Here is an 18,887-nt window from a genome sequence, read left to right on the forward strand (position 1 = left end):
AACTTTTAGTGACGGTTTAGTAAAAACAATACAAAATATCTCCTCAGTATCAAGAATCCTGGGAAAAAAATTCACCAAGTCTTTGAACTTAAGCACACTTCCAGAGTAAGAAAGTCCTAAGAAAAAAATCTGTCTAACAATTCTGTCACTCACAATAGTGGTCATCTCAAGACAGGCTATGTAGGCCATGAAGGTGCTGTTTTTAAAGAGATCTCACAATTCAATCTTAACAAGCCATAACAACTTCTGAACAAGCCATAATAACGACTGTTCAAAAAGATTATAAAAACCAAGGAGAAGAGCAACAATGTGAACTATACAAAAGTTTCTTCTAGAAGTTGAAAACTGTAGTAGGTGTAAGATTTCATGTGCTTGCATTTCAATTTCCAGTTACTGAATATGGCTACCTGATTTGTATTTGTAACCACTAGATTACTTTTTGGAAGCCAGGATCACTTTTTCTTAATAATGAAATGGCAGTTTCTTAATTTTTGAAAAGTCCACATAGGTAGTCACCTCAAGATTATTATAAATTAAATTTCATCTGATTTCAAATCATGTCCCTATGGTAATGGCTGCATTAAAGTATTGTGGATTCAGATTTAAAAAGTGCAACTACAGTAATAGCATTTGAACAGTTTAGTTGAATAAAAATCATGCAAAGAGGTTTTTTTTAACATAAATAGATTCTGCATCAGTTCCATATACAAGACATGATCCTAAAACATCTAAACTATTAACAGATAGTGTTGGACTTGAAATTAAATTGGTAGTCTCTATGCGGTCTTTAGTAGGATCACTGCTTAGCCAAGGAGTCATTATAGACTGGTTAACTGCATTGTGAGACAGAAATGTACTGCTTCTCCCACCTAAAATAAACGCAAAGCAAAAGGTCAGTTCTGAGCTTTAACATGCAGAGAAACAAAAAACTGCATATTGTTCTGCACATCAAATCAGTAAGATTAAAATGTTTGACTTAAACGTCAACATCCCCAAAGAATCCATAACCCTTTACTGTCTCAATTCTTAATATGCAAGTACAACTAAAAGACAAATGATTATCACAGCAGCACTGTGGAGAAAATTATTGTGCTTGGTGTGCCAAAGAGAGGGGCTCAGACTTACCTAGGTCCCCTTTTGGGAGCCCACAAGGGGTGGAGGAAGGGAGGCAGTGATCTGTTGGGAGCAAAACATGGCACGTGCAGGCCTGATGGGCCATGACATAGGTGCGAGAGGCCACAGAGCTGGCCGTTTGCTCTCGTTTCTGACTGGGCGACCTACTTCCGCCCAGCCAGCCTATCAGGAGCTGTCAGGGGCCCGGCCATGGGTGAGCAGCTGGCTGGAGCCCTTGCGAGGCAAGGCTTGCTCCCTGGTCCTGGCCCTGCTCCAGCACTAGTTACGCCACAGCCTGCCTGTAAACAGCTCTCTTTGCCTCATGGCTTTCTCACACCCAGCTCTCCCTCTCGGTTTAGTTTGTTGTTTTACTGTTTGTATATTACTGGTGTATCTTTTGTCACAACTGTTTTGGCGGTATCAGCATTGAACAGGATTCATTTGTGGAAGGGGAATCAGCCTGCATGTCCATTTTCCTCAACTTGGGGATCCCCTTAAGGAATTTTGGAATGAGTGCTTAGGGAAAATGCCCAGTGGCTGTTTGGATGCCCTCACTCTGAATGGCAGGGAAGACCATATAGAGGCTGGTGCCCAAATGGGATCCTTCAACCTATCATCTGGTGTGTTTTTCCCCTGCCTGGCAGGCAGGCAGGCTGCGGCTAGGCAGAGTGGTATATCAGCTGATAGGGTGGTCACCCGATTGCTGGATCCATTGCTTCATGTGATGCCAAGATTCTGATGGCTGCTGTAGCCAATAAAGTTGTGGCCAGTTTTATTCCAACAAGGTTGTCAGTTTCTTACCTTGGGATTCAGGGGTTTATTGGTAATTTCTTGCCCTCTCTATTTTTACTCCTCTCTTAAATGCTGGGCTTGCATAGTGTTATGCAGCATATTCCAGTACTTTCCCTTTCTCTAAGGTTCCTTTTCATCAATTTAGTGTCTTTGAACTTCTCTGGTCTCAAGGATCCCTACACATCTGGAATTTCTTCTTATGCATTCCCCAAATTTCAGCCTCCATCTTTAGTTCCTTCTCTTTAAAGCAAATTCTTGTTTAGCCTCAGAATTATTACAGACAGGTTAACTGTGTTATGAGACAGATTTTCCCCAGCCAAATTGACTTCACATTCCCTGCTAAAGGTTCAAGTTATTGACAGTTTCAGTCCATGAGCAATCAAGGGTAGAGTTGCAATTCATTTTCTTCTTACTTATACATCTAAAACTGCATCCTTTTTAATTTTTCAGTCTAATATCACCATGCAATACATTTGTAATGCGTTTGGGGCTTGGATGCCACAATTTGTTTGTTTCAACTGCCTTTTCTGGTCCCCTGGATTTTTTCATTTGTGGAGTGACCTAAGGGTAGCATTTAAACTACTCACCTTTGTTTTCCCTGACAATCAGAGCAGTCTTTTGTTCTAAGAATTATAGCTCAGAAGCAGCAGCTGACATAGTGCGGTCCTTAGAGCATTGGACTAAAACCCTGGACCTGTGAGGTGTCCTTGGCCCCGTCATAATCATTCAGCCTAACCTACCCTCACAAGGTTGTTGAGAGGATTAAGTGAAAGAAGGGGGAATAGGAGGAAAAAATAACGTGAAAAGCCTCTTTGGGTCACAGAAAAGGGAAAAAAATGGGATCTAAATAAGCAATGTGATAGGGTCATCATTACCTAGAGACTTTATGCTTCCTAGACTTTAAATAGTTATGTCTTTTGTGGCGGTTTACAGAAGGACAAGATAATCAGTAGATAATTAACAATTAGTGAGCTTGGTTGGAAAAATTAACCAACAACTATTCAATATGAAAAATAAGTTGTTCAGTGTTAAGGAACTGAAACACAACATTTCTACTCCTTCAGGCTAGTACAAACTTTGAAGGGAATTTTACCTGTATACAGCAGAGATTTTTTTCCGGATACATCCAAGGATGCATCCCAGTGCCACAGAGATCCATCTTCTGAACAAGTGAACAGATGGTCAGGACTGGAAGGGTGAAAGTGTACTTCCCACACTAAATAGTAAACATACATATTTATTACACAGTAGACTAGTCTGCCCATAAAAATACTGTACAGAATGCAAACACAGAACACTTTATTGGAATTTGTCTGTTACTAACCATGCCAGAAACTAAAGGTAAACCCAGGAAACAATAGAAGTTTGATTTTTACAAATAAGCTTATAGTTCTAAATTATAACAGGTTTTGTAATTCATGGAATACAATGAATTTGGAAAAGTTACTTTTCAATTATTATTCTAGTAGCCACAGGCTAGTCAAAGGTATAATGGATAAACTTGAGAGGGCTCAATAAAAGATTTTTAATGCAAATGTAGTTTCTCACATTAGCTTTCATCTTTATAGTTGAAAATTACATTTGTTTTTATTTTTCCATTTGCCCAGTAATGGATCCTGCCCTTGAGACAGGGAGAAAAATTCCAAACTTTTTCCCAGACTTTAGCTGAAGCCTACCATTTAGTAACCTAAGTCTAGTAGAGCCACTCTTGGCCTTTGGAACAGCAGAAAATAATCCTTTGCCCTCTCATACAAAATAAAACGGAAAACACTTAAAATAGATTTTAAAACCCAATCCCATTTTCAATGCATAAATGTAATTATTGCACAACACAGAAATGAAGAGCTCATGGCAAACAAAACTTTTGCACTACCATATCATTTGTGATGTTTTGACCAAGGAAAAATTATGCAACATCCACTTTGTGTTGTGGAGTTAAGGAGACATGGCATCTTGTAGCAAAGGGTCAACACGGCTAATCTGATGGAAAAAGTTAAGAACATTAGCCTGTAACCTTTTCATTTTCCCTCTCTATGAGCTCTTAAGTAAGACTAGCTGGCAACACATCCCATATATCATACTTGTTTCTCATTTCAATTTGGACTATAGGAACAGCCAAATTATGACAGTGCCAAGATCTAAAATGCTTGAAAACACCACCATTGGCCATCTATTTATTTTATGGTGCAGAAAGGTACCAAATAGTCCAGGGTATGTACTCCACTCTAGGCAGAAATGCAGTGCAGTTTTACCTCAGGAGGAAGCAACTCAGAACACAGTTCATAAGGTTTGGCTTGAAGGTGGCACCTACTCAGTGAAGCAAGTGCAACCAATCAGATCTACTTTCTTTCTTTACACAGATCACTTTAGGCCATTAATCAGCATTGTTTTTGGAAGAACGCAATTCTTCCATTTTGAATCCTTTTATAGTAGAAAGAAATAAAACTTAAGACATGGCAGGAGGAAAAAAATAACTGGGGTGAAGGAATGAATATTAGCAGGACTAAGTTAATTGAATTTAGCTGGAATCATTTTGTATGCCAGCACTCAGCATGGATATCAAGCTTACCCCAATGGAAAATTCCACTTATTTCTGGAGTAATTTGTACCTAGGGTACATTTTTGCTCATAGGAACTATAAGTGATACCTTGTAAGTGTCCCCCTGCCTATCAACCCTTCAGGGTACACCACCAGGCCTTGTAGGAACTTGGTCACCCATTTGGAATAAAACAGGACACAACTCTGGCTTCCGTTCATAAGCTCTTTACTTGCGTCAGGTAGTCAATAGCATTCATGCAAGCCTGAACCCCTGCACCAAACCAACCAACCCCCTCACACCCTGCCTGCCTTTTATCAGAAGGTTCCCTCCCTCCTGGGAGCTCCCTTCTCCATCCTCCTAATGGCTGGCAAGCTGAATGTCTTGCCCTACCTGCTTGAGACTGGCTCTTCAGCCTTTTTGGCCCACCTACTTCATTGCAGCCTAGCTGGGGTTGTGCTGGCTCCACCCCACTCTCTAAGGCTGCTGAGGACTGCTGATTTCAGCTTGGCCAAGGTGTGCTGCCTCCACCTTGTTCCCTAGAACTGCTGAGGCCTGCTCTCGCTGCTCAGGCTGTCCTACCATTTCTCTGCTGTTTCTTCTCACTGGTTTCCTGGAGATCCCTGCTCCTTGTGGTAAGTCCAGGGGTGGGGCTATTGGTTGTGGGGTCATCCAGGGTCCCCTGGTAGGCATCTGTGACAAGGAGAGGGGGGGAACAAGGTTCCAGGTGCTGGGAGGCAGCCCCGTCCCTGTGTAAGGTCTCGGAACCTCAAGCCAATAAGCAGACTCTGAGGTATTGATCAGCAGCATTTATTGATGAGGATCGAAGCACCATACTTGGCAAAGCCAGTTCTGACAAAACTGCAATTCACAGTTCCCTTTATTCCCTGCTGAAAGCCCCGCTCCTGGTTTCCCAAGAATTTATGAAAAACAGTCTTTGGAGCCGAGGCATCCCAAGGTCGGCGGCAAATACTGAGAGAGCAACCTGGCTTCCTGCCCCATGAGATAACAGATGTAATTCCTTTCTCATGGGACAGAGGTGGCAAGGGAAGCCTAGTTTCCTACAAAACGTGTGAAGCCATAGAGATCAAGATCAAGAAAGGACTGCACAGATGGCTGTGGTTACATATAGAAGGCTGTTACATATATCTTTTGAGCAGCATTGTTTTGTTATTTTAGGCAGTTACATAGAACTGAGTACATTACAGGGTCTGAATAGAAATACAGAAGATACAACCTGACCCCAAGTGTGTCTCCTGAAATAGGTAGAAGAGAGGGAAGAAGGACTCCGCACATGGAAGAAGACCACATCCACAATTAAAAAACATAACATTTTTAAAAAGACCCAAGAGTTACAACTATTGGTTTCTGAACTTACCTTCTGCTTCATGAGCATTTAGTAAGGAAGCTGGCATGCTCCCTTGCCTTACATCCCAAATACTCAGCACTCCATCTTGGCCGCCTGTAGCTACAATGTGTTGTTGATTGGGATGCCTGTCAACACAGTGTAGGGGAACTCTCTCCCCTGTTCTGCAAAGAAGGAGAAAAACCTGTTTGAAAAATACATTTACTTTTCTCTTACTGACTAGGCATTAAGACTATTGGAAACCAAGAACACACAAAACTAAGTAGAATATTAACACAAATACAGCTTGGGCCTATTAAGTTAGAAATAAGTCGATTCCTGAGTTTCGAAAATACACCTTAATAGACCTTGGGCTGATAGTGCTTAAAAAACAACAACAGCATCTGCTAGCCTAGTGATAAACCTAAGCATCTTCTTGGTGTCAATCGCAGTCATACAGAAACCATACATCAACTACATAGAGTAATTTATGATTTGCAAGAACACTAGACTCATCTGATATGGTTCTTTTAAACAGACAAAAGCTATGTAGAGGGTTCAAAGCAATTACCAAATCACTTCAGTCCTTAATATTTGCCTATCTAGCCATTTTGTTTTTAAAAGAAATATGAAGCTTACATCTAAGTAAACATGCCAGAAAAATTATCTTGGATAAAAGTCTGGGTGCTTTTACACAAAACCACTAGCATTTTGTTACCTATAATGTTAACAATTGTAATAGGCTTAGATTTTACCCAAAACTGCGTCATTTCAAATGCAAATATAATATTCAGAGAAAGTTTTTGTGAAGGGTGGGAAGAGAAAGAAATGCAGGCACCGGTGTGTATCTGTGTGCCATCATGTCACAGCTTAATTATGATGACCCCTTATGGTTTTCAAAGCAAGAGAGATTCAAAGGTGGTTTTCCGTTGCCTGTCTCTGAATGGGCTGAGAGAGTTTTGAGAGAACTGTTGACTGGACCAAGATCACCCAGCAGGCTTCATGTGGAGGAGTGGGAAACCGAACCTGGCACTCCAGATTAAAGTTTGCCATTCTTAATCATTATACCACACTAGACCTCTTGGTACAGGATTAACAATGCAATCCTAAATAACGTTACCTTAGTCTAAGGTCATTCATTTCAATTGGATCAGACTGGAGTAACTTTGCTTAGGATTGCACTGCAAGTTGAGCTAAAGCATTAATTAGACATCATGCACTTTTTGGATTTAACTATTTCATCAAAAAGTGAACTGCTTACAATGAAAATATTTGTGATGGCTCATTTCCTTGCTGTCTGAAATCCCATATTTTGAGCTGACCAATAGAATTAACTGTCAGGATCTCAGTTGTGCGAAGGCATGTAATAGCATGAAGAGTACTACTGTCAGCATTGTCTGTAGAAAATCAAAAGCATATTCATGTTAATTATTTTATTTTAAAAGTACTGAACAAGTTATAATTGAGAAAGCATTACCAATACAGTGAGCAGATACATCTCAAACACAGTTTTCTCCAAAAGAAAGCCATGGGTTGCCCCCAGATGATTTACTATTTTTGAAGAATTTTCTTGATGTGAACCTTAGCTGGAAGCCTAATTATAGATGGCTAAAACTTCTTTATGGTATTATACCATTTCCAACTTTCTTCCAATGACTACAGTAAACCTCAGTGCAACTTTAATGAGATTACAAGGTCAAAGACTAACAGTCGTAAAGTTTTAAAAGTTGTAAAAGAAAAGTATGAGGACAGTGATGCACATTATCTCCACTAAATGTCAACAACATACGATTAATAAAACTCTGAAATTAAATTTAACTCCTGATTCCAAAGCAGCTGTGCCTATTTACAGAGGAAAAAAATGGCAAAAATCTCTTAATAATTTTTCCTTGTTAGAAAAGCCATCATATCTCAACACTGAAAATCCATAGCAAGAATTACAATTCATATGTTTTGCAATCGATGCCCCAGTTGTAAATTGTTGACAATTTAATTTAAAGTTGCTTACCATGAGTTAAAGTTGAAGTTTGACTGCTTATGGAGGCACTGAAACTGAGAAAGGTGACTTCCACAGGCAAAAGAAAGCAAGAAAATCATTTCCTGCCCCCTTGACTGGACAGTAAGAATCACCCAACAAGATGTGCTCCTTACATCAGGGGTCCCCAACCTTTCTAAGCCTGAAGGTACCTTTGGAATTTTGACACAGGTTGGTGGATGTTACATCAAAATTGATGCCACAAGAGGCAGAGCCAATTGCAACATCTCAGGGAGTGAAGTTGTGCGTAGCTCTAATAGTAACTTTTCAACATGTCAGGCAGAAGTTCTGTTTAACAGAATGCCTTTTAAAATGAACATATGGTTTAAAATATTTTTGCATACATCTTATTTTCAGTCATACAATAAATATCCTCATTATGTGGTGGCAACTGTTGCCAAAGCAACTTTCTAAAAATCTGCCCAGCCAATCAGATTTCCAATGGTCAATCAGTAGTCCTGCTAGGGAATAACCCACGGGTCCCACCTACTTTCTCAAAACACTTGGTGGGTGCCAGGAAAGGTATCAGCAGGCACTACTGCAGCCATGGGCACCACATTGGGGGATCCTGCTCAACATAAACATCTAGAATGTTTTTCAACTTCATACAGTATTACTTTTTGTGTGTGTTTTCTAAAGCTGCCATTTTCTGTTGACTTGGGACAAAAACAATGGTACCCAAGAACAATGATGTCATAATTACTTCCCAGGAAAATGCAACTCATGGTACTTTCTTCTAACGTTTAAGATGAACAAAGCAGCTTACAGCATGTCAGAACAAGTGTTTAAAAGAAATGCAGGAGCCAACTGCCTACCAATTGTACGAACAGCATCGATACGTTCCGGTGTGAACAAATTTATTTTGCCGTCTTCTCCAACACTGAAGATTTCAGGACTGTTACAGATTATCCCAGTGCATGATGCACTACTATATGATGGATTATAGTAATGTGCCTTCTCCCATTTCCGGCTTACTGACAGAGTCTATGAAATAAGTGACAAAGAATCAAACCATACTTAAATCTTATGATTATGAGAGTCTGTATATCAGCCTTGAAATTTTGGATGCATCTCCATCACAATGCAAGGCCAGGCAAATTAACATGTCACATGCTCGCAGATTCATACTGCTCCAAATGGAACCAACAAACCACAAATTATATCACAACCTTAGGTTTCTCTGTGGAATTTTTTTCCAACTCGTATGACATCAGTCCTTTCGCACCTTAAAACCAAGAGTACTTGATCTGGAAAGACAAAAACTGCTATCTGAAACTAACAGGCCTTGCTCATCATTGAGCTATGGACTTCTTCCACCTGATGGATCCCTTCCGGCCTACTTCAAAAATCTCTCATCCCCATTACTGAGACGCTTCTTTGTGCAAGCTCATCTAAATGTCCTCCCCTCTGCAGTTCTCCGTGGCAGATTCCTGCAGGTCCTGTTACAAGCAAGAACTTGTCAATGGTCGGCCAACCAAGTAGAAACAACTGCTCATATACTCTTGTATTGTTCTCGCCACACAGAACTCAGGAGTCTCTACATTGAACCTCACGTTAATTTGTGTCTTGTCACTTCTGACCAAGACAAGCTACATCTGCTTTTGAATGACTGCTGCACTAAAAGAACTGCAGATGTAGCAAAGTTTTTGGCAACAGCTTTATCAACAACTGTGCACTCCTGCTGATCACCTAATAACCTTTTATTGTTGTTACTGTTAGTTTGATTGTTGTTTTATCCTATGCCTAATAATGGTAATGAATCAATCAATCAAACCATACCATTTTATAGTCAAAAAGACTAATTTCCTTAAACAAAATACCACCACCAAAAGCCCTGGGCCATTTAGAAACCAGACAAACCATTACAATCAATCTACATCAGATTAAATTTAAGTATTTCTGAGAAACTAGCTTGCAGATTGGTCTCTTTGGATTCTCAAAATGTGGCACCATTTTTACAACATTTTTGTTCAGGATTAGCTCCTGGTCACCAGGACTTGTTTATATATAAATGTATAATTGCAAGCTTACATCAATTCCCCCCTAATAATTTACATAGCAAGCTAACAGATACTTGTATAACTCATTCAAAAATTCCAGAGAATATGGATAAAGAATCCTAGAGCACTATCCAAGCAAGCAGAAAGATTAATATATTTAAAATACATTCTTAGTATTCAAGATTTTCAAGTTTAACTTCCTTGTAATCATTAACCATTCTAGAAACTGCAAAACTGTAAAAACTATCCAAGTATTGAAACAGTCATAACAGCTGAAAATACTGTTACCTCATTATTTTGATGATGCTTGAATACAGTCACACTTCCAGTGGATGAAGCAGCCACAATTCTTTCCTGATCCAGAAACTAAGAAAACACAGATCTCGTTAAAGATTCTCATGTGACTTTACTATATACTGTCCAAGCAAAAGATAAAAATGCAGTTCTGCATGGTTTGGGGGAAGTGAAAGCAGTGTGCTTCAGTTGTAGAAAAAAGTCTCAATATTAAAATGGCCGCCACAAATAAAACCACCCATATCTCTGGAATCCCTTGGGCTATCAAAGCAGTTTTAACTGCATTCTGCTTAGTGCCCCTGAGGATTCTTCCCCACTAATCAGTTTTTTTGAAATTCGGACCAAAACACGATTTTCCAAAATGGCTGCCATCGGTAAAAACTACTGAATCTCTGGAATTCCTTGGGCTATCACAGCAGCTTTAACTGCATTCTGCTTTGGGTAACCTAGGGATTCTTCTCTACCCATTGGTGGTGGTTGGTTTTTTCTTCCAAAACTCAAACCTTCCAATATGGTCATTTTATCCTGGTTCCCTAAGATAGTTATGGAAAGGAAGGATGAGGGCAAGACTAAAACGAGAAACAAGGTTGGCCAAACCCCCCAAAACTTGCCACACAACAGGATTGCACAAGGAAGTGTTAATACCAACAATGACTAAAGTGCATATATGCAATATTCACAAAATAACATAATCAGGAATGATTCCATGAGTCCATAAAGTTCTCCCGACCGTAATACTATAACTATTTCATTCACAGTCCAATGGAAAACATGGAAAAGGCACCGGTTCAAGAAACAGCAACCTGCTGCCAAATTGTACAAGTTCAAAGGAGCAGCAAGGTTCAAAGAAGCAGCAGCAAAACGCCTGCGCGCTGAAGTGCGTTTTCGCTAATCTTCAGTGCATGTGTGTCCTCTTCAGTGCATATGTATAGTATTAGTACTTATTTCCATCATTCAAAAATTGCTATATGCTACCAAAGTAGGTTGCAAATTATTCATTAGGTGTTCTTTCTAGGATTCTTAGATTCTTACCATCTCCATTCAACGCAAAGGAGGTCCAGGAAGTAGCTCAGTTTAATTCCACACTGAGGTTCTATCTTTCTGTGAGACAAGGTATGGTTAACTACTAATCAGCGGCCAGAGTTCCAGGAGGAAAGGTTTCCCAAACAGAAGCGAAAAGGAGCTCCTTTTCCTACCTGAATAACTAAATACTTTGCATCTTACTTTACACTTGTTGGTCACTTAACAGTCTTTTTTATAGTACTGTTTACCTGCAAATCCATAACATCACCGCTGTGCTGGATATCACATAGTAGATGTGGTTCTCCATGATAATCTGCACTCAGGCCCAAGCCTTCAAAGTCTCCAACAGACCAAACGGAAATATTATTTTCCTGTAAGAGGACAACAAGAGAAGAAAACCCAAATCTTTATTTAAGATCACTGTTTTCCATAGAAAGCCTAACAAAACTTGCCAGTCATAATTTCATTTTTTAAGAAGTCAAGTTTTAGGAGGTTTCAATATTATTTTACAAATGTTACCAACTCAAATTCACCATATTCACAGGGTTCAAAGTTAGGAACATTTTCCAAGCATCTCATAACTATCAAAAAGCATATAAACACAGAACTTCTAGATTTGCTCCAACTAGCTTGGATAAGACTCTAAGAAAAGAGACAGAGACAAGCCAGCTGACAATCCCCTCCCCAGTGAACATTTTAAATTGAATTCTAATTGTAATATATTTTGTCTAATTTCTGTCGCTTCTCTGTGAGCTGATTTTTGGCTGAAGATATAAATACTGAATTGTTATATACTAATTCCTAAAAAAATAGGAGAGTGAGGAATCCACTGGAATGGGGCAGAGAAATAGACAGGAAGCTTCTGTTAAGTTGTGCATGTAAATTTTCATCTGTAAGTCTTGACCTACACTTGGATTTCCCAACTGTCATCTTGAAAAAAGTTTGTTCACAGATGTATGTGAATGCCAAAGACTATGAACATACCTGCAGCAAATCTCTGTAGGTTGATAATAATATCAGGTATGTGTATGTATATATAGATATACCAGAATAGAAATCTAACAGACCATTTCCTGTGTAAATGTATCTGAGCTTATCATAGTCTTACAAATCAATTATACTCTGTTTCACATAAAAATGTGAGTAGATTGTATATTCCTCTGGCACAGAACAAAGCATGGCGGTCCTTCTTTCTTGCAGAATGATCCTCCTGAGTCCTAATGTCTACCTAGACCTGCTCCCCACATCCATTGAAAGTCCGAAAGTAAAAATACATTTTGGCACTAATGCTCTTTTATCAAAGTACCATGTTCAATGATGTACAAAATAATGGTTTTGAAAAAGGCAGTACGTAAAAATGAATTATAATTCTCATATTAATTTGACTACATTCTAGTGGGGAAGCATACAATTTTCTCAACTTGCATTTCATCAACAAACTGGAATTTCTCCAGCCTGGTAGATTTACACACAAGCAATTAGTGATTCCAGACCACAACGGAAAAAGCCTGTTGGTTGATAGATTGACAACAGTTCACGTTGTCCTTCTGCAGTTTGCATGCCACCATTACTTCCCCACTTCCCACCATAAAAGACAATCAGTGTTCAGGCAAAGAGCACAGATGAGGTATTCAAGACTTTTCTTTAATAGTTCACCTTTTTAATGTTGATATATCGATAGACTGGTAGACTGATATATCAATCTATTGATAAGATTAAAGATAAAAATTAAATATTATATTAGAGATTAAAACATGTATGCACAATAGAGAACTCGTGAACCCCCATCCCCCTGATACAAGCACAAAGTCAGCTGATGGGTAATGCCAGCCCCACTGCAAATGGTGTGTGTGTGTTTTAACAATGCCAAACATGCCCCAAAACAAAAATTCCCCGGCCAATTCTTTTTGAAGTCACATGAACCTTGCTGCGCATAATTGGCCAGTGTGTTCAGATACTCTGTGACATCAGTTAAAAAAGCCAACTCATAAAATCCATTTCAGGTCAGAAAGTACTTCTTCACCTTTACCGTTCTCCTTGAGAAAGGCATGAACTTCATGATAAAGACATACAGCAACATGATAGCTGATCCTCACAGTAGACAAATTCTCTTCAACGTGCTTTCTAAACCTATTTTGCTGCAAAAACACTGATTTTTTAAAGAACTGTATCTTGTTCACTCACACCTCTCCTTGATTCATCTAGTAGTTCTTGTGACAAGATCCAAAATACCTTCTAATGTTGTACTCCTTTAATACTCTGACAGTTTCAAGACATACCAGTTTCAAGAAATACAAGGACATATTTCCTTGTTTAAAACAAAATACTCAGTAGTCCACTTGTCATTAAAGACACAGTGCTCATTTGCCATTTTTCATTTATTTGAAACAGAACTTTCATACAGAATTTTTAGTACAGAAGCAGTAGCAGAGTTTAACTATTATCCTTGGAAAAATAAACATATGAGAAGTATAGTTTAGAGGCGTAACTGTTCCCTTTCCCATCAAATCCATTCCACTCTAGCTTCTACCAGCTGGGGATTTACATTTCCACTATGGCAAGAGACCCCTGTCTCCCTGTCCACTAGCACTCAGGAGTTCTCAGCCACAAACACAGGCGAGAAAGAATTTTTTTTAATGGATTATGGCTCTGACCTACCAGATGACAAAGTTGCTATCGTAAGCACATTGGATACTACAAGATTTATTTCTTAACAAATATGGCTTCAAGTTATTTGTAGGGTGGCTTCAAGTTATTTGTAGGGTGCACATACACATAACTGCCTACTGGCCAAGCCTCAATCATGAGAAATAAAATGGCAGCCTGGGGGAGGAGAACTTCACTGGAGTAAGATATTGGAACAGTACTCCTTCCCTCTTAATCCAAGGAGCCACTTGTCCGGGCTCGGCCCCAGCGCCCAGACTTGCCCCACTGGGTCACGCATGGGCTGGCACCGCAGGAGATGGGAAGGCCTTGTTCAAAGAGGAAGGCAGGGAAGAGAGGAGTTTTAGGCCCAACAGGACCCACCTGCCCACAGCTGAGCCGGATGTGGGAGATGGGCTGGAGAAGCAGCTTAGACCAGGCAGGGCCCGCCCGCCCACAGCTGAGGCAGATGTGGGAGATGGGCTGGGGAAGCTGCTAGGATGAGGGAGAGAAATGAGAAGGCAGAAGGGATATAAGGAAGTGGGAAAAAGAGAGTCAGGAGCTGCGTTAGCAGCAGGGAATGTGGGTGGTGGTGTGAACAGACAAGGGAAAGCTCAATGGTGGGAAGTGGGAAGGAGGGAAGAGGACCCTGGAGCCCAGACCCCCTACCATAGACCTGGGCATTATATGGCCCGCGGGCCGTATCCGGCCCGCCAGATGACCCTGACCGGCCCCCCTGCCTTGCTGGGGAGCACAAGCGTTTTTGCCTACCTCCTGGAGGTAGTACCTCCTACAGGAGTACCTCCTGTCCCCGGGCGCATCCATTTTGGTCACGTGGGGGGTGCCAAAACGTCCCTGCACGCAAGCTGATTCAGTAGGCCTTAGCAAGGCCAGCACTGAGGCAGCGACTGTTGCCAGTGCCTGTTGTAGCCCCGCCCACGCTGTACGGTGGCCTGGAGTGTCCAGGGGGCGGGGGAGAAATCCCACTGTGCTCCCAGGAGCAGGACTGGGGCGCTCCGCCTCCCCTCCCTCTGACCCAGTGTGCCTTATTCTCCCTTACTCACAAGCCTTCTCAGCAGACTGGCTCCGATAGGCACAGGAGAAGGGAAGCTGAGCTGGATCCCAGCAGCAACAGAACTGATGATGATGCTGGCATTTGTTTGGTAAACCTTCAGATGGGGGTGATTTGTGAGAGATTTATATGCTTAAAAGTTAATTTCCCCTTGCACTGGCTTGGAGCTGTTTCTCAGGCCAGCCTACCTCACAGGGTTGGTGTAAGGACAAAATTAGGAAAGAGAGTTGATGGGGAGAGAGCCATGTATGTTTTGCTGGGGGTGGGGGGTGATCTGTGAGAGATATTGCTGACATTTGTTTGGTAAATCTTCTGATGGGGGTGATTTGTGAGAGATTTACATGCTTAAAAGTTAATTTTCCCTTGAACTGGCTTGGAGCTGTTTCTCAGGCTAACCTACCTCACAGGGTTGGTGTAAGGACAAAATTAGGAAAGAGTTGGTAGGGAGAGAGCCATGTATGTTTTGCTGGGGGTGGGGGGTGTTTTGTGCAGTGGTGCAAAAAATCATTGTTTGGGCGTGGTGGGGAAGGGTGGCCGCCCATACCGGGGGAGGGGGCGCCAAATTCAGGTTTTGTCCCCGGGCTCCAGTTTGCATAGATACACCTCTGCTGGGGAGTGAGGCGTCTTTGAAAGCCCCGCAGAAGCCGGTTGCCTTGGCTGCTGGCTTCTGCAGGGCTTTCAAAACCACCTCGCCCCCCTGGCTTGCTGGGGAGTGAGGCGCCTTTGAAAGCCCCGCAGAAGCTGGTTGCCTTGGCTGCCGGCTTCTGCGGGGCTTTCAAAAGCGCCTCGCGCCCCTGCCTTGCTGGGGAGTGAGGCGCCTTTGAAAGCCCCGCAGAAGCCGGTTGCCTTGGCTGCCGGCTTCTGCGGGGCTTTCAAAACCACCTTGCGCCCCTGCCTTGCTGGGGAGTGAGGCGCCTTTGAAAGCCCTGCAGAAGCTGGTTGCCTTGGCTGCCGGCTTCTGCGGGGCTTTCAAAAGCGCCTCGCGCCCCTGCCTTGCTGGGGCGCACGGTGTCTTTGAAAGCCCCGCAGAAGCAGGTTGCCTTGGCTGCTGGCTTCTGTGGGCTTTCAAAACCACCCCTGCGTTTTGGCCCGGCCCTCCACAATATTTTCTGTTTCTTATGCGGCCCCATGGAAAAAATAATTGCCCACCCCTGCCCTACCAGAACCTAGAGCACGGTTTAGGCTGGTCCCAACCCTGTACAGTAACAGGGTGGGAGTCTTTCACACAGGCTGGAAACACCTCTACCTGTGAGGCAACAGGGGAGAGCCAAACCCCGGGGAAGCTCCTCTCCCTGTGAAGCAACAAGGGGGGGAGAGAGAGGGAGGGTGCGAACTCTCAAGTCAGCCAGGGGAAGGAAGGCGGAGAGACCTGCTAAGAGGCGGGCATTGGCTGTGTGGGGAGGCCAGGAGGTACACTCACGCAGGCGCCCTGTGGGCGAGGTTTTTTCTTGGTCCTCTGGGCCAAGGGGACAAAACACCGTCTGGGGAATCCAACCCCCAGGTCAGGGAAGGAGGGACGGCACACTCGCCTGAGGACACCGGGCAGCTAGGGGAAACGCCACAACAGCTTTTGCAATCACAGATACATGAGAAGACCTCTAGTTGGAGCGGTAGGGGAAGAAAAGGCAGAAGCAAGTAAAGGAAAAAGTCAGAACAACCAGGTCTTGATGAGGAAGCATACTTTTACCTGCAGCAGGAACCTCACTAGTAATGTAGGAAGCCACATGGAGCCACCTTGATGAGTGGAGAATCTTAAATGTTCAGCATGCAAAACACTTTGTACCCCTTTTTTGCAAAAATACCAGACCTTTTCCTGTACTCCCCCCCCCTTTTTTTTTTGCAAAACCAAGCCAGACCCATTCACACAGCTGCGTTAGCTTCCTTACATGCATATAGCTTGCTACATGATAGTACATGGAGAGGGAAAGTGAAAAATTTGAGTGGAACGAATAGGTGAGCTTTGCTGGCTAGAAAACACCCAGAATAGCCAAAATGGTGGTTAATAAAATCAAAAGGGGTCTGACAGAAAGAACTATGCAGGCCAGAAAAAGACAACGTGGCTACTGTGGAGTAGTGGTGGGGAATGACAAGAAAGGGACGAGAATAGGCTCAGGTGACGCCTCTTAAGGAAGGAAGAACACTGCGGGTCTGAGGGAAAATTTCTAGATGGTGATAGAAGCAAGCAGGTTTGAGGGTAGCACAGAAAGAGACCAGGAGCTGCAGGTTGGGTACCCTTCAGTAAAGGAATTAGTCTGCCTTAGACCAGCTATATGATTTTTTTACACTGCTAAACATGCATGCCCGGTATGGGCTTCTGATTGTTAACTCTTAAACAATTGTATGCCGTTTCATCTTGTTTACTTTGTGAGCCCAGATATATATTTTTTCCAAATACATACAAAGCCATTTCTCTATCCCGCTCATTTTCAAGTGTGGAAACACTCAAAACCAAAACAAAATAACCTAAATTAACATCACGTCACTTTCCCCAAATTCGAGCCATTCAAGAGCAACCTAAAGAGGAAACACGGAGGCCGAATGAGGGAAGTGAGCACAAGGCAGGCAGTCATCCACCATGCCAGCTCAGCACCGAAGGCAGCAAACCCTCTGCACAGCATCTTCAACGCCTCTCAGAAAGAGACGACAACAGCGACCTGCGACAGCGAAACTAAAAAAGGCTTAAAAAAACTTTTTTAAAAGCCCAGGGAAGGAGAGCGCAACGAAGCGCTCACACAATACCTCGTTGTCCCACGAGCCGGTAACGAAGATCTCGGGAGGTTGCAGTGCGGTAGCAGGGAGAGGTCGCCAGCGAGTCTTGCTGACTTTCTGGGACACATACTTGGCCACCACGTCCTCCATGCTGAGGAAGGCGCCGAGGAACAGAAACGCGCCCGCCTTTTCCGACCCCGCCTCCGCCGGCTTTCAAACGTGCCCCTTTGATTGGCTTGCAAGAAGCACAGAGGATGGGCAACGGCAAGGCGTCAAACTACCCCTTCGCTCAAGGAATGGCGCCGCGGTTTCATACAGCCCCGCGCGAATTTTTTGCGTCAGCGGAAAGCGCCTTGACCAGCAGGAGGAGTAGGTGGCGAGTGCCGGTGGGGGAAAAATGGTAGGAACGAACCCTCAATTTCTAACGTTGCTCGAACTAAATAGTAATAATTGTGAGCTCTCAAGTTGCAGTGGACTAATGGTGACCCCAGGACCATGGGGTTTTCAGGACAGAAGATAAACAGAAGTACTTTGCCGTGGCCGCCTTCTGCATAACAACCCCAGTCTTCCTTGGTAATTTTCCATCCAAACACTAATCTGGCCAACCACGCCTCGTTTTCATTCTCTGACAAAGTCGGACTATAATAGTCAGAGTTATTCAAATGTCTGTCGGTCTCCAATGCCAGTAATGTATTCCTCATACCTTACTGTCAGTAATTAACATCCAGTTATCTCCTGGTGCCTCTGCTTACCTAAAACGCAACAATGAATTTTTCAATATTATTCTAGGTACATTTTCATTTTGGTATGTTGCTACTGTAGTCAGACATTATTTTAGCAAAAACTAAACCTTGAGAGTTAGGATTCATGATCCTTGGTGTGCCCTACTCCTGCATAGGATTTGGACCCCTAAAGAGTACTAATTATTGTAAGCAGGTAAACTATCAACTGCATATTTTTGTGTATTCACATTCACAGATGGTTTGAAGGAAAGGTCAACAGAACACAGAGGTTAGCACGGCTGTCTCTTAAACTTCTTTGCATTTAGTTCTATATCTTATGTGACATTTTGATTAAAAAGAATCTTGTCATATATAAATTGGGACAGGAAATATTCCCGTAAAAGTGAACTTCCTAATGCATTACATGCTAAAACTATAAATGTTAATTGTTAACATAGGTAGTAAGTGAGCCCACTTGCTTTTCTGTTTTGCCCAACTGGTGAATTTTAATTCCCAAGGCATAAGCTGGTACAGCTGCAATATTAGATGCTATGTTTTTGTTTTGTTTTACCTCAGTATATTGACATACAGTTTGGTAGGCA

At 42.3% G+C, this 18,887-nt stretch overlaps 2 protein-coding genes across 2 annotated transcripts in view; one reads left to right on the forward strand and one right to left on the reverse strand.

The window, feature by feature from the left end:
• Positions 1 to 17,840, reverse strand: NUP43 (nucleoporin 43). The gene is made up of 8 exons (XM_048488991.1): positions 17,594 to 17,840; positions 11,388 to 11,510; positions 10,111 to 10,188; positions 8,638 to 8,806; positions 7,049 to 7,184; positions 5,821 to 5,972; positions 2,999 to 3,121; positions 1 to 869 (listed from the first exon to the last, which is right to left on the reverse strand). The coding sequence occupies exons 1-8, from the start codon at positions 17,711 to 17,713 to the stop codon at positions 655 to 657; spliced, it is 1,116 nt and encodes a 371-aa protein (XP_048344948.1). The 5' UTR covers positions 17,714 to 17,840; the 3' UTR covers positions 1 to 654.
• The window catches only part of KATNA1 (katanin catalytic subunit A1), a 24,294-nt gene continuing 23,230 nt past the window's right edge, over positions 17,824 to 18,887 (forward strand). The window contains exon 1 of the mRNA XM_048488909.1: positions 17,824 to 17,963. Coding sequence (XP_048344866.1) covers positions 17,961 to 17,963 — 3 coding nt within the window. The 5' untranslated portion in view covers positions 17,824 to 17,960. The remainder of the gene's footprint in view (positions 17,964 to 18,887) is intronic.

The sequence above is a fragment of the Sphaerodactylus townsendi genome, linkage group LG01 (genome assembly GCF_021028975.2).
Source record: "Sphaerodactylus townsendi isolate TG3544 linkage group LG01, MPM_Stown_v2.3, whole genome shotgun sequence".
Lineage (NCBI taxonomy): Eukaryota > Metazoa > Chordata > Lepidosauria > Squamata > Sphaerodactylidae > Sphaerodactylus > Sphaerodactylus townsendi.

What these genes read in the sequence shown, in the direction of transcription:
- NUP43 (XM_048488991.1), bottom strand. Translation starts at nt 17,713, where the DNA reads ATGGAGGACGTGGTGGCCAAGTATGTGTCCCAGAAAGTCAGCAAGACT. An exon ending in CGATGCTGTTCGTACAATTG is followed by an intron (nt 7,185 to 8,637) that starts GTAGGCAGTTGG and finishes GATTTTCTACAG; the next exon opens with ACAATGCTGACAGTAGTACT. An exon ending in CCATCACAAATATTTTCATT is followed by an intron (nt 5,973 to 7,048) that starts GTAAGCAGTTCA and finishes CCTTCTTTGCAG; the next exon opens with AACAGGGGAGAGAGTTCCCC.